Source organism: Lithobates pipiens, unplaced genomic scaffold (genome assembly GCF_037356315.1).
Source record: "Lithobates pipiens isolate NorthernLeopardFrog02 unplaced genomic scaffold, aLitPip1_a1.2 Scaffold_18, whole genome shotgun sequence".
Taxonomy (NCBI): domain Eukaryota; kingdom Metazoa; phylum Chordata; class Amphibia; order Anura; family Ranidae; genus Lithobates; species Lithobates pipiens.
The window spans coordinates 585,242,229-585,268,871 of NW_027507758.1; the positions used below are offsets into that span (position 1 = coordinate 585,242,229).

At 43.5% G+C, this 26,643-nt stretch overlaps 1 protein-coding gene across 1 annotated transcript in view; it reads left to right on the forward strand.

Moving 5' to 3' along the window:
• The first annotated feature begins 10,347 nt into the window (after window positions 1-10,347).
• LOC143986787 (uncharacterized) overlaps window positions 10,348-26,643 on the forward strand; it is a 48,568-nt gene continuing 32,272 nt past the window's right edge. The window contains exons 1-3 of the mRNA XM_077485194.1: window positions 10,348-10,723; window positions 12,012-16,178; window positions 17,366-17,427. Of these exons, the coding sequence (XP_077341320.1) occupies window positions 10,348-10,723; window positions 12,012-16,178; window positions 17,366-17,427 (4,605 nt within the window). The remainder of the gene's footprint in view (window positions 10,724-12,011; window positions 16,179-17,365; window positions 17,428-26,643) is intronic.

A 26,643-nucleotide genomic window follows, 5' to 3' on the forward strand; every position in this document is an offset into this window, starting at 1 on the left:
AGCCTCATTGCACGTTATCGCAAATGCTTGGTTGCAGTTGTTGCTGCTAAGGGTGGCCCAACCAGTTATTAGGTTTAGGGGGCAATCACTTTTTCACACAGGGCCATGATGGTTTGGATTTTTTTTCACCTTTAATAATAAACACCTTCATTTACAAATTGCATTTTGTGTTTACTTGTGTTGTCCTTGACTATTGTTTAAATTGGTTTGATGTTCCGAAACACTTAAGTGTGACAAACATGCAAAGGAACAGGAAATGAGGAAGGGGGCAAACACTTTTTCACACCACTGTATATATATATATATATATATATATATATATATATATATATATATATATATATATATATATATATATATTTTTTTTTTTTTTTTTTTTTTTTCTTTTACTTTCTGTGAAAAAGTCAAAAAACAACAATCTACAGTAAACGCACACACAAAGGAAATAGGACAATGAACACTTTGCAAAGCAATGTAGGGAGGTTTGCTGTTTTTCAAACCAAGTATTTAAGCAACAATTATGTAAAAATTTGAGAATAATTTTGCCAAAATTTTGCTGGGGGTGAAATCTATTTTTCACATATTACTCATCCCAGCATGATAAAATGTTGATCATATGCTGCAAATCAATGGATTGCTGGTTGGGTGTGCTATCACTTCTTTTTTTCCAACAGCAACAACCAGTTTGTGTTACTTTCCATTTGTGTTCAATAATCGCATCTACAGCACATGTACCACTGATGGCGGGACAAAATTTCACTGGTGCAGTCAGACGTATAACTTCGAGACAGACTTAAAATGGAGTCTATGTAGCAGTAGCAGCCAAGGTAAGAATTGTTTTCACATGCTACATATTCATACAGTTAAATTATTCCAACTCATCAGCCAAAGCTTAGGGCTTTTTTTCACATTGGTGAAGGGGTAAAAACAGGTGGTTTGTACTGAGCCCTGGACACCCACTGGAATTCTAACATTATGCATGCCATGGCCATAGCAATTTTAATTTAGGCTGCAGAGTTTGACAGGTGGCACTGCCTGTCAAACCTGCTTATTGAAATTAATGGGGCTACACTGTAACCACAAGTCAAACGCTTGGCCTGCAGCTGTGGTGCAGTACCGCAATATAAAATTGTCATCAGCAATTTAAAAAATTAAAAAACAAAAAATCAGGCATCAGGAAGCACCAAGAGGCTGCAGCAATGCCTCTTGAATGCTTGCCAGATGCTGCTATACTACCCTATAAAAAGTGATCTACAGCAGAGAGCAGTCTCTTTTCATAAAGCAGTAAACATTACCACCTGTCTGACAGAGTCCTACAGATCTTCAAAATTTGGAAAACCATCTGGGGTAAATGGGCCCATTCACAACAGTGGCTGTGTTAGAACACATCCGCTTGTGTATGTAAGCATGGCAGTGGTGCTGATGCATCTGCAAGAGACCCAGGTTGGATGGTTGTGTGAACCAAGCTGGTCCTGGTCCAGCCCTACAGAGTACTCTCTCTCACATTTTAGTGCACAGGCCACAGGCCTACACGGTGTTGGTCAGGGGTGACCTGTTACCATACCGGGACTCTGGGACTCCGGTACTCCGATAGTTATGAGTTCAGAGGATGCATAAGCTCACCTCTAATGCAGCGTTCAGGTTCTTCTCAGCGCAGATTACCCACTCTTCAAATAATCTTAGTAGAAAGTGTTTTAAATATCCTTTTTCTATTTATGGTTTTAAAGAGGCCCTGCCACCATCTTAAAAAATGTCAATAGTGGAGCAATGTGTACAGATTGGTGCAAGTCACTTTTAGATGCACAACAGCAGTTTATTGGCTCTCACTCAAAATTCCAGGTAAAGAGGAAAGGCACAGGACACCCATGGTCCAGCAGACTCCAGAAAAGAGGCACAAAAGTATTTACAGATGGAGAACCTTTAAGCTGACCCAGCAGTCTGTGACGGTTCTGTGTAGCCCCTGACTGTAAAGCACTTGTTATTTCAGTTGACACACCCTGGGGAGAAGTCACCAGTGAGGTCCAAGCTTTTTATGCAAGCTTCTTTAGCTCCTTACGACATCAAGAATTCCTCCATGGCTCCTCAATCCCCAGATTACACAAGCTAGGTCTCAAACTCAGGACTTTTACCAGCCACATGGTCACCCTCTCAGGTAGCAGACCTAAGGGGATAAAATAGCAAAACACAGCAAGAGACCCAGGGGACAACTGATTTTTCAAGGTCACTCCCTATATATTTTTACCCTCTCCCAGCGTGCACCACTGGCAATAAACCTCCTAGTCATTGGCCAGGGAGGGATACATATTCATAACACTGATTAGTGTAGGTCTCATACTATTGCCAGAGGCACCAGTAACACCTACTGGCAGCAGACAGGAGTGCAACCAGAGCTTAGGTGAAACCTAGCAAAGCTGAACTATCAATTCAGCTAAGCTGGCTTTATTCCCTTGAAATGTACTTTTGAAATTGCTGGAAAAAAATTCTAGTCAATTCCCTAGCACAGGCCTCTCCCTCTTTGGACATCATAGTCCTCTCCTCCACTGAGATTGTTTATTTACTGTCTGTGCTGGCTGAGCTCCTCTATCCATCCCCTCACCCCCTACATAATCTTTATGTAGCTAATGGGGGAGCAGAGAAAGGGGAAAACTATAGAATGTCCTTTGACTGGTGCCTCCTGGTTAGGATCCCTCTGTGTGTCATGAGAAGGGGTCCCTTCCGCACCAGAGCCCAGACCTAAGTTCACCCCTACAGTTTAGGGGGCTACTCTCAAAGGTATCCGACAGCCTAATACTCCATCTCCATCTTCCACCCGAACTCCACACTTCCCAGCTGGGTTGACCCTGAGTATTTGAGGGGACCTGCCCCCTGCCAACCCTTGTTTTGGGGATTGGTCAGGGCCCTCAGAACACTCCAGCCAGCTCCTTCTAGACCCCTTCCTACTGCTTCTGGAACCTCCTCCAAGTTTCCAGCAAGCAGGGAGGATTCACCAGAGATGCTGCTGGCTGCCAGCCAAGCCTGAATTTTCCTACACGAACACAAAACATCCTAACTCTAGCCACACTGGAGGGGTGCTACATAGACCTAATTGTTTTTAAGGATAAACTCTGGCTAAATATAAAAAGGCACTAATTAATTCTGCACTGTAGTTATCAATGTAGCGATACCCCCGGAGGAGCCACTTAGAGGAGTTCCATCCTAAAGCTCATCGGAACCCTCCCCCCCTCCAGTGCCACTATTTCCACATTTCAGGGGGGAGGGGGGTACAGATACCCGTATAATACAGGTATCTGCACCCACTTCCGGGCATAGATATCCACAGAATCTATGGGTATTTACGCCACTTCCTGCGGGCCCCCCTTCTGCTGGGAAACACGGATACCAGAGACAGCAGGGACCATCCTTATTGCGCAGCTAGACTCGCGCATGCGCAGTAGGGAACCGGGAAGTGAAGACGCAAGGCTTCACCTGATTCCCATACCCAAGATGGCGGCGACAGCACCCGAGAGCCGATTGACAGATCGGCTTCGGGTGCCGACATCGTGGATGCACTGGACGGGTAAGTGTCCATATTTTAAAAGTCAGCAGCTACAGTATTTGTAGCTGCTGACTTTAAAAAAAAAAACGGCGGAACTCCCGCTTTAAATATATTGGGTTCCGTACTCTGTCTCTCAAACCCAAGAATAGCTTCAGCCCCTCTGGCACACCTGGCAACAGTGTAAGTGCAAGTACCAATGAAACCACACACTTTATGATAAAGCACATAAATTGTCTTTATTGCAATACTTCTGTGGAAAAGGGTAACAAACAATAACAGCATGTATTCAAGTAATGCAACTGGAGAGCAATAACAGAGCTCAAGAGCCTAGAGGCGATTCAGTTCGCATTGTGCGCTATACAAGTATTTCATTCATTCATTCAGAGCAATATAGCTCAGTACTGTATTATGGCTGCTTTCAGGGGATTCCAAACCTGAGAATAACACCAAGAGCAGAGGCATGCTTAAATTGCAAATAAATCACAATATGACACTTTATATTGGATTGGTTACCTCTATTCAAATTTGGCTCTATGTTTCCAGGCAGGAGGAGAGCAGAAGGCTGACTGTCCCCTGACAACACAGGCCCAACTACAAAAACTGTACTCAGTTCAACATTAAGGGGCTTAACTCCTAAGTTAGACCATCCTGCACATACACTACAAATACAGAGCCCTGCATATGTGTGTGTGTGTGCCCGTATGGCACCGGTAACTTCAGTCCCTTGGAAGAAAGATTAGGCCTTGGATCCTCAGCTAGCCAGTTTAGTTGGTGCACTTCAACTCCTGCTTAGTAAAGTGTAGTTGCAGTACGCTGACAGTATCCGGATAGCAAGTTGGACTCCAATCACATTCAAAATAGATACAGGAGCACAAGTAAATTGTGTGCAAAGCCATATATACCTGGATCACTTCAGTAATGAATCCCCCTTAGCCCTTGTACACACGGTCGGAGATTCCGACAACCAAATCCGTCGGATTCTGTCTGTCGGATTTTGTCCGACGGATCTTGTCCGAAACTGTTGCATACACACGGTCGGACGAAGTTGTCGGAAAATCCGATTGCTCAGAACGTGATGACCTTATTTCGTTACAACGGGACTATGTTCAGGCTAGTAGCCAATAGCTTTGATGTAGGAATTTGATCTGAGCATGCGTGGCACTTTGTCCGATCGGAATTCTCTACACATGATCGGAGTATGTCCGATCGGAGCATTTTGTCGGAAAATATTTCCGGCAAGTTGGAAAATTTGGTCCGACGGATATTCCGGCGGAAACAGTCCGATGCAAACCACACACAGTCGGAATATCCGACAAAACGATCTCCAATCGTGTGTACAAGGGCTTAGAGACTCAAGACCTGCCGAAACAAATGGGATATGGTGGTGAAAAGCTGAAAGTAATGGGTTGCTGTTATGCAAAATTTTCATACAAGGGATCTGAAAAGGTTTTACAATTGTTTGTGATAGACACACAAGCCCCAGCCGTGCTAGGTCTCAGAATAAGTAAAGAGATTGGACTTGTGAATATCATAATGACTGTGGATGGTGGGCACAGAGCTCTGACAGAGTCTGACATTAAACGCGAGTACTGTGATCTGTTCAAGGTCCTGCCTCCCGGGTGTAAGCCTCATACTTATCCATGTAAATATACGTCGGCACAATGGCACGGACAGGCACAAGCACGTACCCGTATGTGCCTGCCTTCCAGCGGGTAAGGGGTCCGATCGGACCCCCTCCCACTGGCTGCGGCGGTCCGTTTCGCTTCAGGAGCGATCCGGGATGAGGAGATGGCCGTTGGTTTCTGGCCATCCCCTCGCGATCGCTCCTGGCGAATGAGAAGCTTCCCCTGCCTGTGTAGTGTAAACACAGGCAGGAGGAAGTGATGTCACTCTCCTCGAGGCGGTCTTTTTGACCGGACGGCGAGGAGGGAAGACATCATAGTAAGTGCACCAACACTACACTGACACGTAGGTACACATAGGCACACTTCCACCCCTAGTCACCCCCTGATCACCCCCCCGATCACCCCCCGATCACCCCCCCCCAGTCACAGTGTAACAGTGTCATTGATTGCAGTGATCATTTATTTACTGATCACTGCATTTAGTGTCAGTTGTGACTGTAAAAAGTGTCAGGGCAGTTAGTGTTAGGTCCAGAGTAGCCCCCTACCCCCCCAATAAAGGTTTAACCCCTTGATTGCCCCCCAGGTAACCATTTCACCCCCTTTTGCCAGTGTCACTAAGCGATTGTTTTTCTGATCGCTGTATTAGTGTCACTGGTACCGCTAGGTAGCCAGTTATTTTTTAGGTTCACCACCAGGTTTTTATAGTGTTAGGTACCCCCATATACTACCCAATAAAGGTTTTAACCCCCTGATTGCCCCTAGAGTTAACCCTTTCACAAGCGATCACCGTATAAGTGTCACTGGTGACACTGGTTAGCCAGTTAGTTATTTAGGTCCCCCGTCAGGTTTTTATATAGCATCAGGGACCCCCATATACTACCTAATAAAGGTTTTAACCCCCTGATTGCCCCTAGTTAACCCTTTCACCAGTGATCACCATATAAGTGTTACGGGTAATGCTGGTTAGTTTGCTTTTTATAGCATCAGGGCACCCACCATTTATTATCCAATAAAGGTTTAACCCCCTGATCACCCGGCGGGTGATATCAATTAGCTTTTAGGGTCAGCGCTAGGTTAGTGCCAGTACCGCTAACACCCACGCGCAAAGCATACACCTCCCATAGTGGTATAGTATCTGAACAGATCAATATCTGATCTGATCAGATCTAGACTAGCGTTCCCCAGCAGTTTAGGGTTCCAAAAAAACGCATTGTTAGCAGGATCAGCCCAGATACCTGCTAGCACCTGCGTTTTGCCCCTCCGCCCAGCCCATCCAAGTGTAGTATCGATCGATCACTGTCACTTACAAAACACTAAACACATAACTGCAGCGTCAGGCCTGATCCCTGTGATCGCTGTCATTTAGTGACAACTTTGTGCAAAAAAAAAAAAAGTTTGTAATATTCCCGCAACTTGTGGCAAAATATCAAAAATATTCCATGGACTCAACATGCCTCTCAGTAAATAGCTTGGGGTGTCTACTTTCCAAAATGTGGTCATGGGGGGGGGGGGGTTGTGTTATTTTGGCATTTTATGGCCTTCTAAACTGTGATAGGTACAGTGCCTTGCGAAAGTATTCGGCCCCCTTGAACTTTTCAACCTTTTGCCACATTTCAGGCTTCAAACATAAAGATATAAAATTTTAATTTTTTGTGAAGAATCACCAACAAGTGGGACACAATTGTGAAGTGGAACGAAATCTATTGGATATTTTAAACTTTTTTAGCAAATAAAAAACTGAAAAGTGGTGCGTGCAAAATTATTCGACCCCTTTACTTTCAGTGCAGAAAACTCACTCCAGATGTTCAGCGAGGATCTCTGAATGATCCAATGTTGTCCTAAATGACTGATGGTGATAAATAGAATCCACCTGTGTGTAATCAAGTCTCTGTATAAATGCACCTGCCCTGTGATAGTCTCAGGGTTCTGTTGAAAGCGCAGAGAGCATCATGAAGACCAAGGAACACACCAGGCAGGTCCGTAATACTGTTGTGGAGAAGTTTAAAGCCGGATTTGGATACAAAAAGATTTCCCAAGCCTTAAACATCCCAAGGAGCACTGTGCAAGCGATCATTTTGAAATGGAAGGAGTATCAGATCACTGAAAATCTACCAAGACCTGGCCGTCCCTCTAAACTTTCAGCTCAGACAAGGAGAAGACTGATCAGAGATGCAGCCAAGAGGCCTCTGGATGAACTGCAGAGAACTACAGCTGAGGTGGGAGAGTCTGTCCATAGGACAACAATCAGTCGTACACTGCACAAATCTGGCCTTTATGGAAGAGTGGCAAGAAGAAAGCCATTTCTCAAAGATATCCATAAAAAGTCTCATCTAAAGTTTGCCACAAACCACCTGGGAGACACACCAAACATGTGGAAGAAGGTGCTCTGGTCAGATGAAAACAAAATCGAACTTTTTGCCCACAATGCAAAACGATATGTTTGGCGTAAAAGCAACACAGCTCATCACCCTCAACACACCATCCCCACTGTCAAACATGGTGGTGGCAGCATCATGGTTTGGGCCTGCTTTTCTTCAGCAGAGACAGGGAAGATGGTTAAAATTGAGGAGAATATGGATGCAGCCAAATACAGGACCATTCTGGATGAAAACCTGTTGGAGTCTGCAAAAGACATGAAACTGGGACGGAGATTTATCTTCCAACAAGACAATGATCCCAAACACACAGCAAAATCTACAAAGGAATGGTTTACAAATAAACGTATCCAGGTGTTAGAATGGCCAAGTCAAAGTCCAGACCTGAATCCAATCGAGAATCTGTGGAAAGAGCTGAAAACTGCTGTTCACAAACGCTCTCCATCCAACCTCACTGAGCTCGAGCTGTTTTGCAAGGAAGAATGGGCAAGAATTTCAGTCTCTCGATGTGCAAAACTGATAGAGACATACCCCAAGCGACTTGCAGCTGTAATCGCAGCAAAAGGTGGCTCTACAAAGTATTAACGCAAGGGGGCCGAATAATTTTGCACGCCCCACTTTTCATTTTTTTAGTTAAAAAAGTTTCAAAAATCCAATAGATTTTGTTCCACGTCACAATTGTGTCCCACTTGTTGGTGATTCTTCACAAAAAATAAAAAATGTATATCTTTATGTTTGAATCCTGAAATGTGGCAAAAGGTTGAAAAGTTCAAGGGGGCCGAATACTTTCGCAAGGCACTGTAGTGAGGAGTGAAACCAAAAATTTGCACCCTTAGAAATCCTGAAGGCAGTGATTGGTTTTCGGGGTGCCGTACGTAACTAGACTCCCAAAAAGTCCCACACATGTAGTATCCCCGTACTCAGGAGAAGCAGCAGAATATATTTTGGGGTGCAATTCCACGTATAACTCTGGTATGTGTGAGCAATATATCATTTAGTGACAACTTTTTGTAAACTTTTTTTTTTGTCATTATTCAATCTCTTGGGACAAAAAAAAAAATATTCAATGGGCTCAACATGCCTCTCAGCAATTTCCTTGGGGTGTCTACTTTCCAAAATGGGGTCATTTGGGGGGTTTTGTACTGCCCTGCCATTTTAGCACCTCAAGAAATGAGATAGGCAGTCATAAATTAAAAGCTGTGTAAATTCCAGAAAATGTACTCTAGTTTGTAGACGTTATAACTTTTGTGCAAACCAATAAATATACGCTTATTGACATTTTTTTTACTAAAGACATGTGGCTGAATACATTTTGGCCTAAATGTATGACTAAAATTGAGTTTATTCGATTTTTCTTATAACAAAAACTAGAAAATATCTTTTTTTTTCAAAATTTTCTGTCTTTTTCGATTTATATCGTAAAAAATAAAAATCACAGAGGCAATCAAAAACCATCAAAAGAAAGCTCTATTTGTGGGAAGAAAAGGACGCAAATTTCGTTTGGGTACACCATTACATGACCGCGCAATTACCAGTTAAATCAGTGCAGTGTGAAATTGTAAAATGACCTCTGGTCCTTAGGCTGACAATTGGTCCGGGTCTTAAGTGGTTATAAAAGAGGGTGCACAGCCTGTCATTCACGCCCCAAGGAGAATACCTTTAACTTTTGTGGATAAAGTCAGACAAGAACTCACTTGGATGGAGAAGCTGGGAGTAGTAAAAAAGGTCACAGAACCACCGGAATGGGTCAGTTCTATGGTTGTGGTGGAGAAGAAGAACACAGGTGCAATTCGAAAGAACACTACAAACTCCCTACCATAGAGGATATAGCGCACAAGCTAGTAGGAGCAACAGTATTTAGTGTACTAGATGCCCATTCTAGTTACTGGCAATTGTGTCTTGATGAAGACAGCAGTTACTTGACCACTTTCAATTCCCCTTTGGGTCGATGGTGCTTCACAAGGCTACCTTTTGGCATAGCATCTGCACAGGAAATATTTCAAAAGAAATCACACGAATTGATCGCTGGTCTACAGGGTGTTGAAGTAATAGTTGATGATTTGCTGAGCTATGGAAAGGATCAAATGGAACATGACAAAAACCTTACTGCTTTGCTCAATCAGCGTCGTGAGAAGAATCTTACACTCAATCCAAACAAAGTGAAAATTTGGGTAGAAGAAGTTACATATTTTGGACACCTACTAACCCAAGAGGGCTTGGAGCCTGATCCAAAGAAGATTACAGCAGTTCTTAACATGAAGGCCCCAACTTCCAGAAAGGAGCTGGAGACATCACATAGGTATTTTCAACTATCTATCCAAATTCGCTCATGGCCTTGCTCAACAGATAGCACCACTACGTACACTGCTACAGAAGGACGCTGTTTGGTATTGGGATGCAAACATGGAAAAGACTTTCCACAAAGTGAATAAACTGATCACTAAACATTCAGGGGCAATACTGAAATATTTTTATGTAAACTGTGACACTGTACTTCAAGTGGATGCATCCCAGTTTGGGTTAGGTGCTGTACTGACTCAACAAGGACATCCTGTGGCATATGCTTCACAAGCACTGATCACAATGCAAGCCAATTATGCCCAAATGAAGATGCTGGCTATTGAGAATGGATGTGAGAAATTTCACCAGTACATATATGGTCACCTGGTAGTTGTGGAAACAGACCACAAGCCATTGGAGTACATCCTACAGAAATCACTAGCTTCTACACCTTCACGTCTGCAGCAGATGGTTATGAAGTTACAGCAGTATGATCTCACAGTAAAGTATAAGCCTGGAAAAGGAAATTCCAATGGCAGATACCCTGTCTAGTGTGTTTCTAGAAGGACATGAAGCATGGGATGAGCCTGAGTTGGAAGAACAGGTACATACAGTACTAGAGAACATTGCAATATCAGATGTATGGCTGGAGAAGATAAGACAAGACACCAAACAGGATAAAGTCATAGAAAAACAAACTTGTGTCATGTGCAATGGCTGGCCAGAAAAACGAAAGAAGCTGTGTCCTGAACTACAGGGATTCTGGCCTATGAAAGATGAGCTATACATTTATTCAGATATCATATTTATGGGTGACCATATTCTTGTTCCTAAGTCACAGCAGGCAGAAGTAAAAAATAGTCTTCTGGTAACCCGACTGGTCACCTCACACTGGAACGCCTCACACCGTTGGTGCAGGTGTGCCTGGGTATGCACCTGGGATCCCCCTCTCTCAGGCTGGATGTCCCGACTGGCCATGGATGCTTGTAAAGGAGCTGTGGACTGACCCAGAATGCAACACCTCTCCCCTAGGTCCAGTCTCTTCTCCTACCTCGTGGTGACTGAAAATCCCTAAATTCAGCAAGATGGAGTCTCTAGTTCTTTTGCCCCCAGAGTATGCTGGCCTTAGTAGTTCCTACCCCCATGCAAGACTATGGGGCCATTTGCGATAGGAACAACATATTCCAGAATCCTTTGTAGCTGCTGCTTGTTAAAGTCCCTCTGATTGGCTCCTGTACTTTCTCATATATGTGGTTCTCCTCCTCTTGCCAATAGCGACACAGGGAAAGGTGCAGAGTGAGCAGCTGCCTGTGTGTGTGAGAGGAGAGGGAGGGGGGACCCACCCTCACAGACACGTTCTCCCTCTCTGCCTGTGTCAGTGTTCAATCCGGCGGTGGCCAGCTTGGTAAGCCACAGGAGAAAACCGGGGCACCCGCTACATCAATATATCATTGTTATTATTTTTTTATATTTTCAGTCTGTATAGCAGAGCTCAGAAAGCTGGGGGGAGAAGCAGTACAGGGAAACAATGAGGTATGCTGCAGAGAAAGTAGCGTGCTGATATGAGAAGAGAGCAAAGTGACAGATAGATACGTTCAACAGTGTGCTTCTATTATTTCACTGTCAGGTCATAGGTTTGGTGTTGTAAAGAACTTGAAAGCAAAACTAAAACTGCAGCATAGAATGACAGGTTGGGCTCTTGGAAGAGTTGTGTTAATTTCAGGTCTGTATGGACACAAATCTCTGGCCAGGAGAAAACACTTTTATTTATGTATTTCATCTGTGTATTTAGTTATTTGCCTGGGGTTTTGCATTCAAATTCAATGTGTTCAGTTAATGTTTTGATCTTGTTTCTGATCATTTTAAAGGACCTGTGGGAATTTCCAACTGTACTTCTTCAACACTCTGCAGTGCTCAGCTAGATGTCTGCACTCTACTATATAATGACACTACAAGTCAAGCTGTCGCTAATATATCCTGCACAGTGCTAAATTCGTATTTAAATGGCTATGAACAAATATGGTGCAGTGGACCAGGTACATTGTGAATTGTATGTGCACAGATTAAACATGTCTGACTACAAAGTTTTGTATTTACTTTTTGTCTACTGTATATTCTCTGCTTGGTTTGTACTTCTCATTTTTCTTTATTTTTCTTAATTTTTTTATTATTCTTTATTTTTATTATTATTTACAGTGTTATCTAATAGCACCATGTGTTCTACTACAACCGAGACAGCATCTACCACAGATTCAACTCCACCACCCACAACAACTACCCAACCTATGACATCAACCACACTTCCACCTTCTACAACATCTGTCCAAATTACAACACCATTAACTACATCTCTGCCACCCACAACTAGTGTCCAATCTGTGACATTAAACACACTTCCACTTTCTACACGGGCTGTCCAAATGACAACTTCATTAACTACCTCTCCACCACCCACAACAAGTGTCCAATCTGTGACATCAACTGCACTTCCACCATCTACAACATCTGTCCAAATTACAACATCATTAACTACATCTCCACCACCCACAACAAGTGTCCAATCTGTGACATCAACTGCACTTCCACCATCTACAACATCTGTCCAAATTACAACACCATTAACTACATCTCCACCACCCACAACAAGTGTCCAATCTGTGACATCAACTGCACTTCCACCATCTACAACATCTGTCCAAATTACATCATTAACTACATCTCCACCACCCACAACAAGTGTCCAATCTGTGACATCAACCACAATTCCACCTTCTACAACATCTGTCCAAATAACAACACCATTAACTATATCTCTGCCACCCACAACTAGTGTCCAATCTGTGACATCAACCACACTTCCACCATCTACAACATCTGTCCAAATTACAACACCATTAACTACATCTCCACCACCCACAACAAGTGTCCAATCTGTGACATCAACTGCACTTCCACCATCTACAACATCTGTCCAAATTACAACATCATTAACTACATCTCCACCACCCACAACAAGTGTCCAATCTGTGACATCAACTGCACTTACACCATCTACAACATCTGTCCAAATTACAACACCATTAACTACATCTCCACCACCCACAACAAGTGTCCAATCTGTGACATCAACTGCACTTCCACCATCTACAACATCTGTCCAAATTACAACATCATTAACTACATCTCCACCACCCACAACAAGTGTCCAATCTGTGACATCAACTGCACTTCCACCATCTACAACATCTGTCCAAATTACAACACCATTAACTACATCTCCACCACCCACAACAAGTGTCCAATCTGTGACATCAACTGCACTTCCACCATCTACAACATCTGTCCAAATTACATCATTAACTACATCTCCACCACCCACAACAAGTGTCCAATCTGTGACATCAACCACAATTCCACCTTCTACAACATCTGTCCAAATAACAACACCATTAACTACATCTCTGCCACCCACAACTAGTGTCCAATCTGTGACATCAACCACACTTCCACCATCTACAACATCTGTCCAAATTACAACACCATTAACTACATCTCCACCACCCACAACAAGTGTCCAATCTGTGACATCAACTGCACTTACACCATCTACAACATCTGTCCAAATTACAACACCATTAACTACATCTCCACCACCCACAACAAGTGTCCAATCTGTGACATCAACTGCACTTCCACCATCTACAACATCTGTCCAAATTACATCATTAACTACCTCTCCACCACCCACAACAAGTGTCCAATCTGTGACATCAACTGCACTTCCACCATCTACAGCATCTGTCCAAATTACAACACCATTAACTACATCTCCGCCACCCACAACGAGTGTCCAATCTGTGACATCAACTGCACTTCCACCATCTACAACATCTGTCCAAATTACATCATTAACTACATATCCACCACCCACAACAAGTGTCCAATCTGTGACATCAACCACACTTCCACCTTCTACAACATCTGTCCAAATAACAACACCATTAACTACATCTCTGCCACCCACAACTAGTGTCCAATCTGTGACATCAACCACACTTCCACCATCTACAACATCTGTCCATATTACAACACCATTAACTACATCTCCACCACCCACAACAAGTGTCCAATCTGTGACATCAACTGCACTTACACCATCTACAACATCTGTCCAAATTACAACACCATTAACTACATCTCCACCACCCACAACAAGTGTCCAATCTGTGACATCAACTGCACTTCCACCATCTACAACATCTGTCCAAATTACATCATTAACTACATCTCCACCACCCACAACAAGTGTCCAATCTGTGACATCAACTGCACTTCCACCATCTACAACATCTGTCCAAATTACAACACCATTAACTACATCTCCACCACCCACAACAAGTGTCCAATCTGTGACATCAACTGCACTTCCACCATCTACAACATCTGTCCAAATTACAACATCATTAACTACATCTCCACCACCCACAACAAGTGTCCAATCTGTGACATCAACTGCACTTCCACCATCTACAACATCTGTCCAAAGTACAACACCATTAACTACATCTCCACCACCCACAACAAGTGTCCAATCTGTGACATCAACTGCACTTCCACCATCTACAACATCTGTCCAAATTACATCATTAACTACATCTCCACCACCCACAACAAGTGTCCAATCTGTGACATCAACTGCACTTCCACCATCTACAACATCTGTCCAAATTACAACACCATTAACTACATCTCCACCACCCACAACAAGTGTCCAATCTGTGACATCAACTGCACTTCCACCATCTACAACATCTGTCCAAATTACAACATCATTAACTACATCTCCACCACCCACAACAAGTGTCCAATCTGTGACATCAACTGCACTTCCACCATCTACAACATCTGTCCAAAGTACAACACCATTAACTACAACTCCACCACCCACAACAAGTGTCCAATCTGTGACATCAACTGCACTTCCACCATCTACAACATCTGTCCAAATTACATCATTAACTACATCTCCACCACCCACAACACGTGTCCAATATGTGACATCAACCACACTTCCACCTTCTACAACATCTGTCCAAATAACAACACCATTAACTACATCTCCGCCACCCACAACTAGTGTCCAATCTGTGACATCAACCACACTTCCACCATCTACAACATCTGTCCAAATTACAACACCATTAACTACATCTCCACCACCCACAACAAGTGTCCAATCTGTGACATCAACTGCACTTACACCATCTACAACAACTGTCCAAATTACAACACCATTAACTACATCTCCACCACCCACAACAAGTGTCCAAACTGTGACATCAACTGCACTTCCACCATCTACAACATCTGTCCAAATTACATCATTAACTACCTCTCCACCACCCACAACAAGTGTCCAATCTGTGACATCAACTGCACTTCCACCATCTACAGCATCTGTCCAAATTACAACACCATTAACTACATCTCCGCCACCCACAATGAGTGTCCAATCTGTGACATCAAACACACTTCCACCTTCTACAATGGCTGTTCAAAATACAACGCCAACAAGTACATCTCCACCACCCACAACAACTGTCCAATCTGTGATATCAACCGCACTTCCACTATCTACAACATCTGTCCAAATTACAACACCATTAACTGCATTTCCATCACCCACAACAAGTGTCCAATCTGTGATATCAACCGCACTTCCACTATCTACAACATCTGTCCAAATTACAACACCATTAACTGCATTTCCATCACCCACAACAAGTGTCCAATCTGTGACATCAACCACACTTCCACCATCTACAACATCTGTCCAAATTACAACACCATTAACTACATCTCCTCCACTCACAGCTAATGTTCAATCTGTGACATCAACCACACTTCCACCTTCTACAACAATTGTGCAAATTACAACACCAGTAACGAAATCTCCACCACTTACGAGTGTCCAGTCTGTGACATCAACCACACTTCCACCTTCTACAATGTATGTCCAGGTAACAACACCAATAGCTACATCTCCTTCATCCACAACAACTGTACAGCTTGTGACAACATCGGCTTCACCTCCACCAGCCACAGCAAGTCTTCAGCCTGTGACATCAATCGCACGTCCACCATCTTCAACTGGTGTACAAACTATGATACCAACAACCACACTTTCGCCATCTACAATGGGCGTGACATCTCCGACAACATCAGTAACCACCGCTGCTACGCCTACAACAGAAATTATTTCCACAGGACAACAAAGCACAATCTCTCAGCTATCTTCAGGATTCCCTTTGCCAGGGTCAAGCACAATGCCTTCTACATCCAGCGCACTTGGCTTCAGTAGCTGTAAGTAAATGTATTTCAATGAAATTACATTCTATGGGGCTGACTTACTAAGGGGGGAAAGGATGTTGATTTTGAAAAGTGAGTGTTGGTTAGGGATGAGCTTTGTGTTCGAGTTGAACGTATGTTCGACGCGAACATCGGCTGTTCGCACGTTCAGCGAATACCGAACGTTATGGGCCGTTCGCGCCAAATTCGTGTGGCGCTCAAGGCCCACAATGCACTGCACCATCACAGTGCATTGCTGGCTCATGATTGGCCAAGCATGCACTGTGACCCCGCATGCTTGGACAATCACAGCGCCGGCAGGGAGGAGAGCCATGATTGGCCACAGGCAGGATGCCTGTGGCCAATTATAGCTCAGGCTGTTTAGTACATGCCCCACACTATATAAGGCTGCCAGCGCGGCGACCTTGTGTAGTGTTCTGGCGTCTGCAGGAGTTAGTGGGTGTTGTGTGCCTCCAGCGCAGTATACACCTGTATCTACCCTTTATTGCTGTTCTCTAATTGAGCCATCTGCAGGAGTTAGTGGGTGTTGTGTGCTTCAAGCGCAGTATACACCTGTCTCTACCTATATTGCTGGTCTCTAATTGAGCCATCTGCAGGAGTTAGTTAGTGTTGTGTGCCTCCAGCGGAGTACGATATTTAAGCCAGGTCCCCAAACCCTTTTTAGGACAATATCTTGCATATTAGCCATTAAAATTAGCACTTTTTATTTCGAACGTTTGAGTCCCATAGACTTCAATGGGGTTCTAAAGTTCGCACAAATTTTTGGTCTGTTCGAAAGTTCTGGTGCGAACCGAACCGGGGGGGTGTTCGGCTCATCCCTAGTGTTGGTAGCTAAATTGTGTGAACACAACATAACAAGGGAAAAGGAGGAGAAGACGGCAATGCTCTGGCTAAATGTGCAAATGAGCCTAAAGCACCACCTGCTAGCCTGATATGAGGATCTACAATAAAATATGCACCATTTCATCTAAAGAAAGAAAAATATATTTTTTCATTGTTACTTAGTCCTTAACATAATAAATAAATAATGAAAATATATACAAAACCATTTTATTGCCTTTAAGATTCCACAAGTAATGTAATAATGTGAATAGACCAGTGTTAAAGGTACGCAACCTGCTCTTGTATCAATGATTAATGATATTTCTGCTGTTAATTATCCTTTATGTGTTACATATCAGCCACCAGTACATATGCAATAAATATGGCCAATCTACAGCTCTGGATGAATCAAGCATCTTTGGTAAGTTCCGATTTTTGCCATTCAAAGAATAATGCTGAAGAACGATAAGGCTCTGAAAAGCGTCATTGGATGGGTGAGGGACCTAATAGCAAGCTATATATTGTACATTTAGGCTTCTTGCACACGGGAATAAGTGCCACATTTTACTCAAAGCGGAGTTCCACCCGTTTTTGTGTTTATTAAAGGGCTTTGACGAGATATCAGGGGTCTAAACAGACCTCTGATATTCCACCTTTGAGACAAAGAAAAGAGAATGAGGACATAGTTCTCAATCTCCATCTCCGCAGCCTCAGCTGCACAGAATAAATAGACAGGAATAGCTCTGTACAGAGCTTCCTGTTAATTCACAAACTGAAGCATAGTAAACAAGCCTCAGTTATGAATGAACAGAGCTAGGGATCGCTACTGAACATTGACTCTGTCTATTCAGACAAGGAAGGGGCTGGTAAATCACATGCTTACCGGTCCCTTCCCTGGTCTCCATGCTGACAGCATCTTCCGCAACAGCCGTGGGAGAGGGGAGGGGGGAACCCATCAGAGCTATGGGGGATGGGGGGGCAGGAGAGAGCACACAGGGCTGGGATAGAGCACAGGGGCTAGGGGCATCATAAGGAAGCTGTATATGAGGTGCAGCCGGGGCAGCATAAGGAAGCTGTATATGAGGTACAGCAGGGGCAGCAGTATATACTGTAGAGGAAGTTATCTCCACCATGTTCTTGCTGCAGCCGCTGAATGCCGGTGTGAGGGAGAGAAGCGGCTGCAGCAGGAACATGGAGGTGATTGATTCCTCTATATGCCGCTGCCCCCACCGTGTCTACTATCCAGGTATACAGGGGGCCGCATGGGCCCCTGAAGGATGGGGCCAGGTCACAATTGCGACCCCTGTGCTTAGGTTCCTAGGCATCATAAAAATGAGTGTATTCCTACCTGCTAATCAGGGAAGGAATGGTCATTTACTAATTTTGATCATTTTGATTATGATAAAAGAATTGCTTAAAAGGTGGGCCTTTGAACAGGTTCTCCAAATAAGTAATGACATATATCAAATCTTTTACATTTGGAATTTTTTGGATATTTGGAAGGCAAAACTTTGAACAAAGTAATAATTTTGCAGGTCAATGTGCTAAATGGAGTGATGAGTTTCCAGTGTTCCAGTTTCTGGACCAGCGTTTTGTAAATTTCTTGGGTTATTTTTTGCCTGCTTTTATACTTTCTCTTTCTTTTTATCTTTTTTTGCTTTTTTTTTTTTATTAATTTTGACTGGAGGTCCTTTTCTTGGAAGTACGGATGGTACAGTGTTGGAGAGGAAGAATCTCCCACTAGAAGAGTAATGACATGTCAAATTATTTACATTTGGAATTTATTGGATATTTGGAAGGCAAAACTTTGAAAAAAATAATAATTTTGCAGGTCAATGGGCTAAATGGAGTGATGAGTTTCCAGTGTTCCAGTTTCTGGACCAGCGTTTTGTAAATTTCTTGGGTTATTTTTTGCCTGCTTTTACTTTCCTTTTCTTGGAAGTACGGTTGGTACAGCGTTGGAGAGGAAGAACCTCCCACTAGAAGAGGTTTACCCTCCTCAGAAAATGTGTGGTCAATACAGTAAAACCTTTTTTTATAGATTTCCTGTTGTTCTGGGAGGAAAGAACTAGGTCCTCCATAAGCCTGATATCCTCCTTGCGTAGCCATAAAGAAATCCAAGGGGAATTAGGGTCTTTCCGTTTTATAGGGATGTAGGATTTGGCTGTATTTAACATGTGGTGAAGTATGGATTTGTAGGTTGGACCTGTAGGCTTTATTGAGAAATGAGGAAGGGTGCAATAAAAAGAAAGATGGTCATCAGGTATAATAAAATATGTGAATTTATGAGACATCATCCTGACCTTGACCTGATCCAAAAGGATCTCAATAATGGAAAGACCAGAATACAAGTAAGGCAAAGTCCTTGTCCTAGGTACATCTCCAGCAGACATCTGTGGATTCCAGAATTGGCTCATTATATTGCAGTACTACACCCACAGGAGCCGCTGGTTATTTGGGCCTAATTCCTCCTTACATGCACAGCAAGGCGCACAGCATTTTCAGCATTCTTCCTTTGGCTCCTTAATCAATCAATTTATCAATAATCCATCTAGGGATTTCTTTTTGGGCTTTTATTGGGAGCAGGAACTTGGATAGGCATAGGGAGCATGGGGTACCCCAGAGCTGAAGAACTAAACAACTTGAGGATTGCTAGGCTTCTGGCTGCACTATACAAAATGTAGGATGTATTGCACAACCTCTGGCTGCACTGTCTCCTGTCAAAGAAGAGTGGCATAAGCGGCCAAATTGCCAGTGCACCTCCCCAGCACACTGCCTGCCACCCCCTTTTCCTGATTTTGATCATGGATCCCTCATGTACCTGGGGCCCCTGGGCAGTGCCAAGTGTGCCCATTCATTAAGACAGCCCTGTATACAGCTTCAGGGCATACAACTCCTTCCCAATTATGGCAGCAGTCTTTGGCTCTTTCTCAGGTATAGCATTCTATGTCCTGTTCCCAGCTCTTTCCTATAGCACCAGGACTTCTCCAGGTAATCCACAGACAGGGAATGACAAATACTGGAAACTCTACAGATCTACAAAAAGGACCCCACTAAGTCCCATGGGGGCCAACTTCGGAGTCTCAATCCTGTTTTCTAGACTCTACCTGAACGCCTGCTACTCTCTAATGTAACCCCCTATTTACATATAGGAGAGGGTGCTACCTAGTGGCCAAAATGGGAATTATTCGAACGCCCTGTTAATGGGGTCCAAAGGACGCTTTTGCCTAGCAAAGCAATTTGGCTTTCTACAATGCACATTCAAATTATCTGGGCAGGTTCATTGTAAATTTGGGTTTCTGTTAACCAGCTTATTCACACTAATAACCTTGGGTCCTCTGTAGATATTAGATATGTTAGTAATTAACATCTTGCTGACCATGTACAGTGCCTTGAAAAAGTATTCATAACCCTTAAAATTTTCCACATTTTGTGATGTTACAACCAAAAAGGTAAATGTATTCTATTGGGATTTTATGTGATAGATCAACAAAAAGTGGCACATAATTACGAAGTGAAAGGAAAATGATAAATGGTTTTCAGTTTTGTTAACAAATATGTATGTGAAAAGTGTGGTGTGCTTTTGTATTCAGACCCCTTTGCTCTGATACCCCTAACTAAAATCTAATGGAACCAATTGCCTTCAGAAGTCACCTAATTAGTAAATAGAGTCCCCCTGTGTGTAATTTAATCTAAGTATAAGTACAGCTGTTCTGGCAAGCCCTCAGAGGTTTGTTAGAGAATCTTAGTGAATAAACAGCACTATGAAGGCCAAGAAACACACCAGACAGGTCAGGGATAAAGTTGTGGAGAAGTTTAAAGCAGGGTTAGGTTATAAAAAATATACCAAGCTTTGAACATCTCACTGAGCACTGTTCAATCCATCATTTGAAAATGGAAAGAGTAAGTAACAACTGCAAACCTACCAAGACATGGCCGTCCACCTAAACTGACTAAGCTCCGGGGGAGGGGGAGGAGTGAAATGCATTGGGATGGGGCCTGGATGAAGTCAAGGCTGAGGTTACCACTCTACTTACCCCTCCAGAACATCTAGATGTGCGACTTTTAGGCGCCAACCCATTGTTCTCTGACAAAACTGACAGGCTGGGCAAGGAGACCATTAATCAGAGAAGCAGCCAAGAGACCCATGGTAACTCTGGAGGAGCTGCAGAGATCCACAGCTCAGGTGGGAGAATATGTCCACAGGATAACTGTTAGTCGCCCACTCCACAAATCTGGCCTTTATGAAAGACTGGCAAGAAGAAAGCCATTGTTGAAAGAAAGCCATAAGAAGTTTGGTTTGCAGTTTGTGAGAAACCATGTGGGGGACACAGCAAACATGTGCAAGAAGGTTCTCTGGTCAGTTGAGACCAAAATTAAACTTTTTGGTCTAAAAGTAAAACGCTCTGTGTGGTGGAAAACTAACACTGCACAACACCCTGAACACACCATCCCCACCGTGAAACATGGTGGTGGCAGCATCATGTTGTGGGGATGCTTTTCTTCAGGAGGGACAGGGAAGCTGGTCAGAGTTGATAGCAAGATGGATGGAGCCAAATACAGGACAATCTTAGAAGAAAACCTGTTAATCTGAAAAAGACTTAAAGTTGGGGGGAGATTCACCTTCTAGCAAAACAACAACCCTAAACATACAGCCAGAGCTACAATGGAATGGTTTAGATCAAAGCATATTAATTCGTTAAAATGGCCCAGTCAAAGTCCAAACAGAAATACTATTAAGAATCTGTGGCAAGACTTGAAAATTGCTGTTGACAGACACTCTCCATCCAATCTGACAGAGCTTGAGCTATTTTGCAAAGAAGAATGGGCAAACATTTCTCTCTCTAGATGTGCAAATCTGATAGAGACATCACCAAAAAGACTTGCAGGTGTAATTGCAGTGAAAGGTGGTTCTACAAAGTATTGCCTCAGGGGGGCTGAATACAAATGCACCCCACACTTTTCACATATTTATGTGTAAAAAAAAATTCAAAACCATTCATAATTTCCTTCCACTTCACAATTATGTGCCACTTTGTGTTGGTCTATCACATAAAATCCCAATAAAATGCATTTAGTTTTTGGTTGTAACATGACAAAATGTGGAAAATTTCAAGGGATATGAATACTTTTTCAAGGCACTGTAATGCATATGTGCAGCAGAACAGAGGGTGGGCATCAGTGCCCACACACAACACATGTGCTTCCATGGATTTCTATGAACACATCAGTGGTCGAGCTGCCACAGACAGCTCCCAGGTCTTTTATTACAATCCGAAGCTGGCAGGACAGGCTCTGTTCATTTAACCACTGTGAGAGTCAATCACAGTGACCACATGATCAGGGAGTCCATTCTATCCCCCCCCCCCCCCCAAAGCTTAAAGACCTGGTGACCATCAGGACAATTAGTTGTTAGATCCTCCTTGCCCACACTGTACAGACTGCTGTAGTATCCATTTGCTGCACCTAGTGCATTTATTCCCATTGTAAGCCTATTTGAAGTTTTAAATGATTAAAATGAAAAGTTTCCACTTTGCTAAACTTCTTGAAAAAAATCAGGACCTATCAGTGAAATGTCACTATTGTGGCAATGCATGGAGTCAGTGGTATAGGAGAAATTAAGCTCATTTTATGTGATGGCTGCAATTATTATTATTATTATTCAGGATTTATATAGCGCCAACAGTTTGCCCAGCGCTTTACAACATGAGGGCAGACAGTACACTTACAATACAACTCAATACAGGAGGGACTAAAGGGCCTTGTTCGTTAGAGCTTATAATCTAGAAGGGTGGGTCAAGTTGAAACAAAAAAGGTAATAACTGTGGGGGATGAGCTGATGGAGAAAATGAATACAGTTTTTAGGTGTGGGTAGGGTAGGTTTCTCTGAAGAGAAGGGTTTTCAGGGATCGCCTAAAAGCTAATAAAGTAGGAGATAGGCGGACAGATTGGGGTAGGGCATTCCATAGGATTGGAGAGGCTTTGGAAAAGTCCCGGAGGCGAGCATGGGAGGAGGTGATTAGGGAGCTAGAGAGCAAGAGGTCTTGAGAGGAACGAAGAGAACGAGTAGGTTGGTATTTAGAGACTCTGGGGGCAATAGGCTTTTAACGGCTCCCGAGCGAGAGGAAAACTCCTTTCAAAATGTATAATATACAACATTTTTTTAAATGTTTGAAAAATGTATTATTAACATTATTATTACTATATATTATTGTTATTATTATTTGTATTTGCAATGGCTACCATCTGCTTTAAAGAAGAGCATGACAGTGTATGAAAACCCTAAACCCATTTTTTTGTGTGTTTGGTAGCCTGCCTCACTCTATATAACGTTAATAAAGAGATCTTGTCACAAACTAGTAAAATTGCAGGTAAAAACACAGAAAAATCTATTTTAAATACTTACATACAGCCTTTTTTCTTTCCAGAACTTATTTTCTTTTTTTTTTTTTTTCCATAATAAATTTATTGAAATACAAAAAAATACACGTGAACAATAATCACAGACATGTGCAACACTTTTAGCAGAACATAGTCAAGTAGGACAGTATAATATTAAAGTTAAGGAGTTCCCTTAGCTAGACAAAAATCAACTCCCTGATGGTGACCCTGCAGGTGAAAGAGTTATCCATAGAAAGGGTGTACACCTTACATTCACCATAGAGCCTCATGTAGTGTGGTGCCATAAGGCAAGGGAGGGTTCAAGCTTCAAGAAGGGGATGGAGGAGCAAAAGATAAAGGAAAGAAACGAGAAAAGAGAAGGGGGAAGAAGAAGAGAAAAAAAAGAGAAAAAAAAAAAAAAGGGGGGGTGGCTGTTGAGGGACAGGGAAGTAGGGGGGGATGGGGGGGGGGTGATATTATGTTAAATCTCTTCTGTCATCCATAGTCGTTCTCCAGTACGGTCCGCTCCAAAGAATCAGAAGGCCTTCAATTCAGTCGCCACAGATTCCACTGTTCAAGAGCTATATGATCGGAAACGTGGTGTCGTTTTAAAGTGAATCCAACATGCCCACGTATTCGTGAATTTTGTAATTCGTTCCTGGGAAATGTGGACTAGTTCCTCTAGCTCTTCTATTTTAGAAATCCGCCGGAACCATTCTCCTACCGTGGGAGTGTGTGTTGATCGCCAATGTACCGGAATGCATAATCGAGCCGCGTTTACTAGGTGCATAGCTAGTGACTTAAAGTAAGTATGTTTGGGCATACTAGAGTGGTGTAGTAGGTATTGAGCCGGGGAATAATCCAGTGTATATGTAGTGATGTGTGCAATAAGTTCATGGACCTCCTTCCAAAAAGGTTGTAAAGCCTCGCAGGTCCACCAAATGTGGAGCATCGATCCCTCCGCCCTGTCACATCTCCAGCACCTATCCGGAATTGCCGGGGAGATTTTGTGCAAGAGCGTAGGGGTCCTATACCACCGCGTTGCGATTTTATAGCAGTTCTCTTGAATAGCTACATTGAGAGAGCCTCTGTGAATGTATTCGTTGACAAGTGACCAGTCACCGTCCGTAAGGGAAATTCCCAACTCCCTTTCCCATGCCGTGTGCGCCGCGTCCGACGTCGTCGGCCTGTCTTTTGCGAGTATAGCATAGATAGATGCGATCACGTGTCTTTGCGGGGGAGGTTTTGAGCAGAGTAGTTCGAAAGGGGTCAGCTGTCTTGTCCAGGTCCCTGTTGGGGCTTGAGAGCACAAGAAGTGTCTTATTTGCCTATAAGTCCAGAATGGAAAGGAGTTGGAACGGGACACAGCTACCAAGTCCTCGTAGGTATAAAGGGACCCCTGTGCAAAGAATTGGCTCGCTAGAACCTTAGCATGCGGCCAAACTCATCCTAAAAAGTCATTGGACATTCCGGGCGTAAAATCGGGATTGTTCCTTAACGAGGTAAGGGGACCAGGAGCTGAAGATAAGGAGCCCTTTTTAGTTGCCTGTCTAAAAGCTGCTAGGGAAGGGCCAATAAGGGGGTGTGTGAAGACCTCTATTGGCCAGTGTCGTGGCCTTATCCAGGGTAAAGACTCAAGCGGGTTGCGAATAAGCGATTTCTCTAGGGACACCCAGATCTTTCCCAATCCATGTACATTCCAATCGACCAAACGTGTAAGATGGGTCGCTAAGTAATATTTGTAAAGATCCGGCAGACCAATGCCTCCACTTAATTTCGGACGGGTAAGGCGTTCCTAGCTAATGCGTGGGGGGGGCGTTCCTCCAAAGGAACAAGGAAGCTGCTCTCTTAAAGGCAGCAAAGAATGAAGCCGGTATCTTGATCGGGATGCCCTGCAGAAGATAAAGAAGGCGCGGCAAAGTTATCATCTTCAGTAGGGCCGAGCGCCCAAACCAAGACACGTTAAGGTTTTCCCAATCTCTTAGATCCTGTTGGGCTCTTTTAAGAGCTACCAGAAAGTTCGCACTATAGAGTTCATCTAGGTTGGCCGTTATTTGAATACCCAAATACGTTATAGCTTTTTTGTTCCAAGCGAATGGAAAGGAGGCTTCACATCCCTCTACCTCATGTCGAGGCAAGGAGATATTTAACGCGTTTGATTTAGTATAATTAATTTTCAAATTGGATAGTTTCCCAAAGTCCTCCAGGTTCTGTAAGAGGTTGGGTAGCGAGATACGAGGGGCGGATAGGGAGAGAAGTATGTCGTCCGCAAAGGGGGCAACCTTGTATTCTCTATCGCGGATGGTAAGGCCTTTGATGTCGGGGTTACTACGAATTTGATTAAGAAAGGGTTCCAACGAAAGTACGAATATTAGTGGGGATAAAGGGCAGCCCTGACGGGTGCCATTGCGGATGTTGAAGGTGTTCGACAGGTGGCCATTAACGCGCACCCTCGCAGTTGGAGAGGAGTAAAGCGACCATAATATGGGCCAGCATGCGAGGGCCGAGTCCAATTGTCCTCAAAACCTCCCGCATGTAGTCCCAGGCCACCCTGTCGAACGCCTTCTATGCAATCCAATGATAAGAAAAAACCCTGGGTGCCCGAAGTCTTACACCAATGTTGAAGATTCAGTGCTCTGATAGTGTTATCCCTGGCCTCTCTGCCAGGGACAAAGCCGACCTGGTCCAGGGATATGAGGTTGGGGAGGAACAGGGACAGTCTATTAGCTAGCAGCTTAGCGTACAATTTGGTGTCCACATTGAGGAGGGATATAGGTCTGTAATTTGTAACCTGAGTTGCGTCCTTACCATCCTTCGGAATCACAGTGATATGGGCTTCCAACATGTGGCCAGTAGCTACGTTGGGAGAGGCTAGGTAATTAAACGCAGATACCATCTCACGAGATAACGCTGGAAAAAAACACTTATAATATTGGAGTGTAAACCCGTCTGGGCCCGGACTCTTCCCCGTTTTCATTTGTTTAAGCGCAGTCTGGAGCTCCGCTAAGGATAGGGGCCGTTCCATTTCTTCCGTTTGTTCCCTAGAGAGGGTGGTCGGGCAGTATCGTGATAGGAACTCTCTAATGATGTCCAGTCTCCTGTCCACTTGGGTAGGGCGATGGTTCCCTGAATGTAAGTCATACAAGCCCATGTAGTATTTCTCGAACTGTCTGGCTATATCCTCATTTTTAGAATAGGGGGTGCCGTGTTTGTCTCTAAGCTGATGAATAATGTTAGAGGGTCGTGAGTTTCGCAC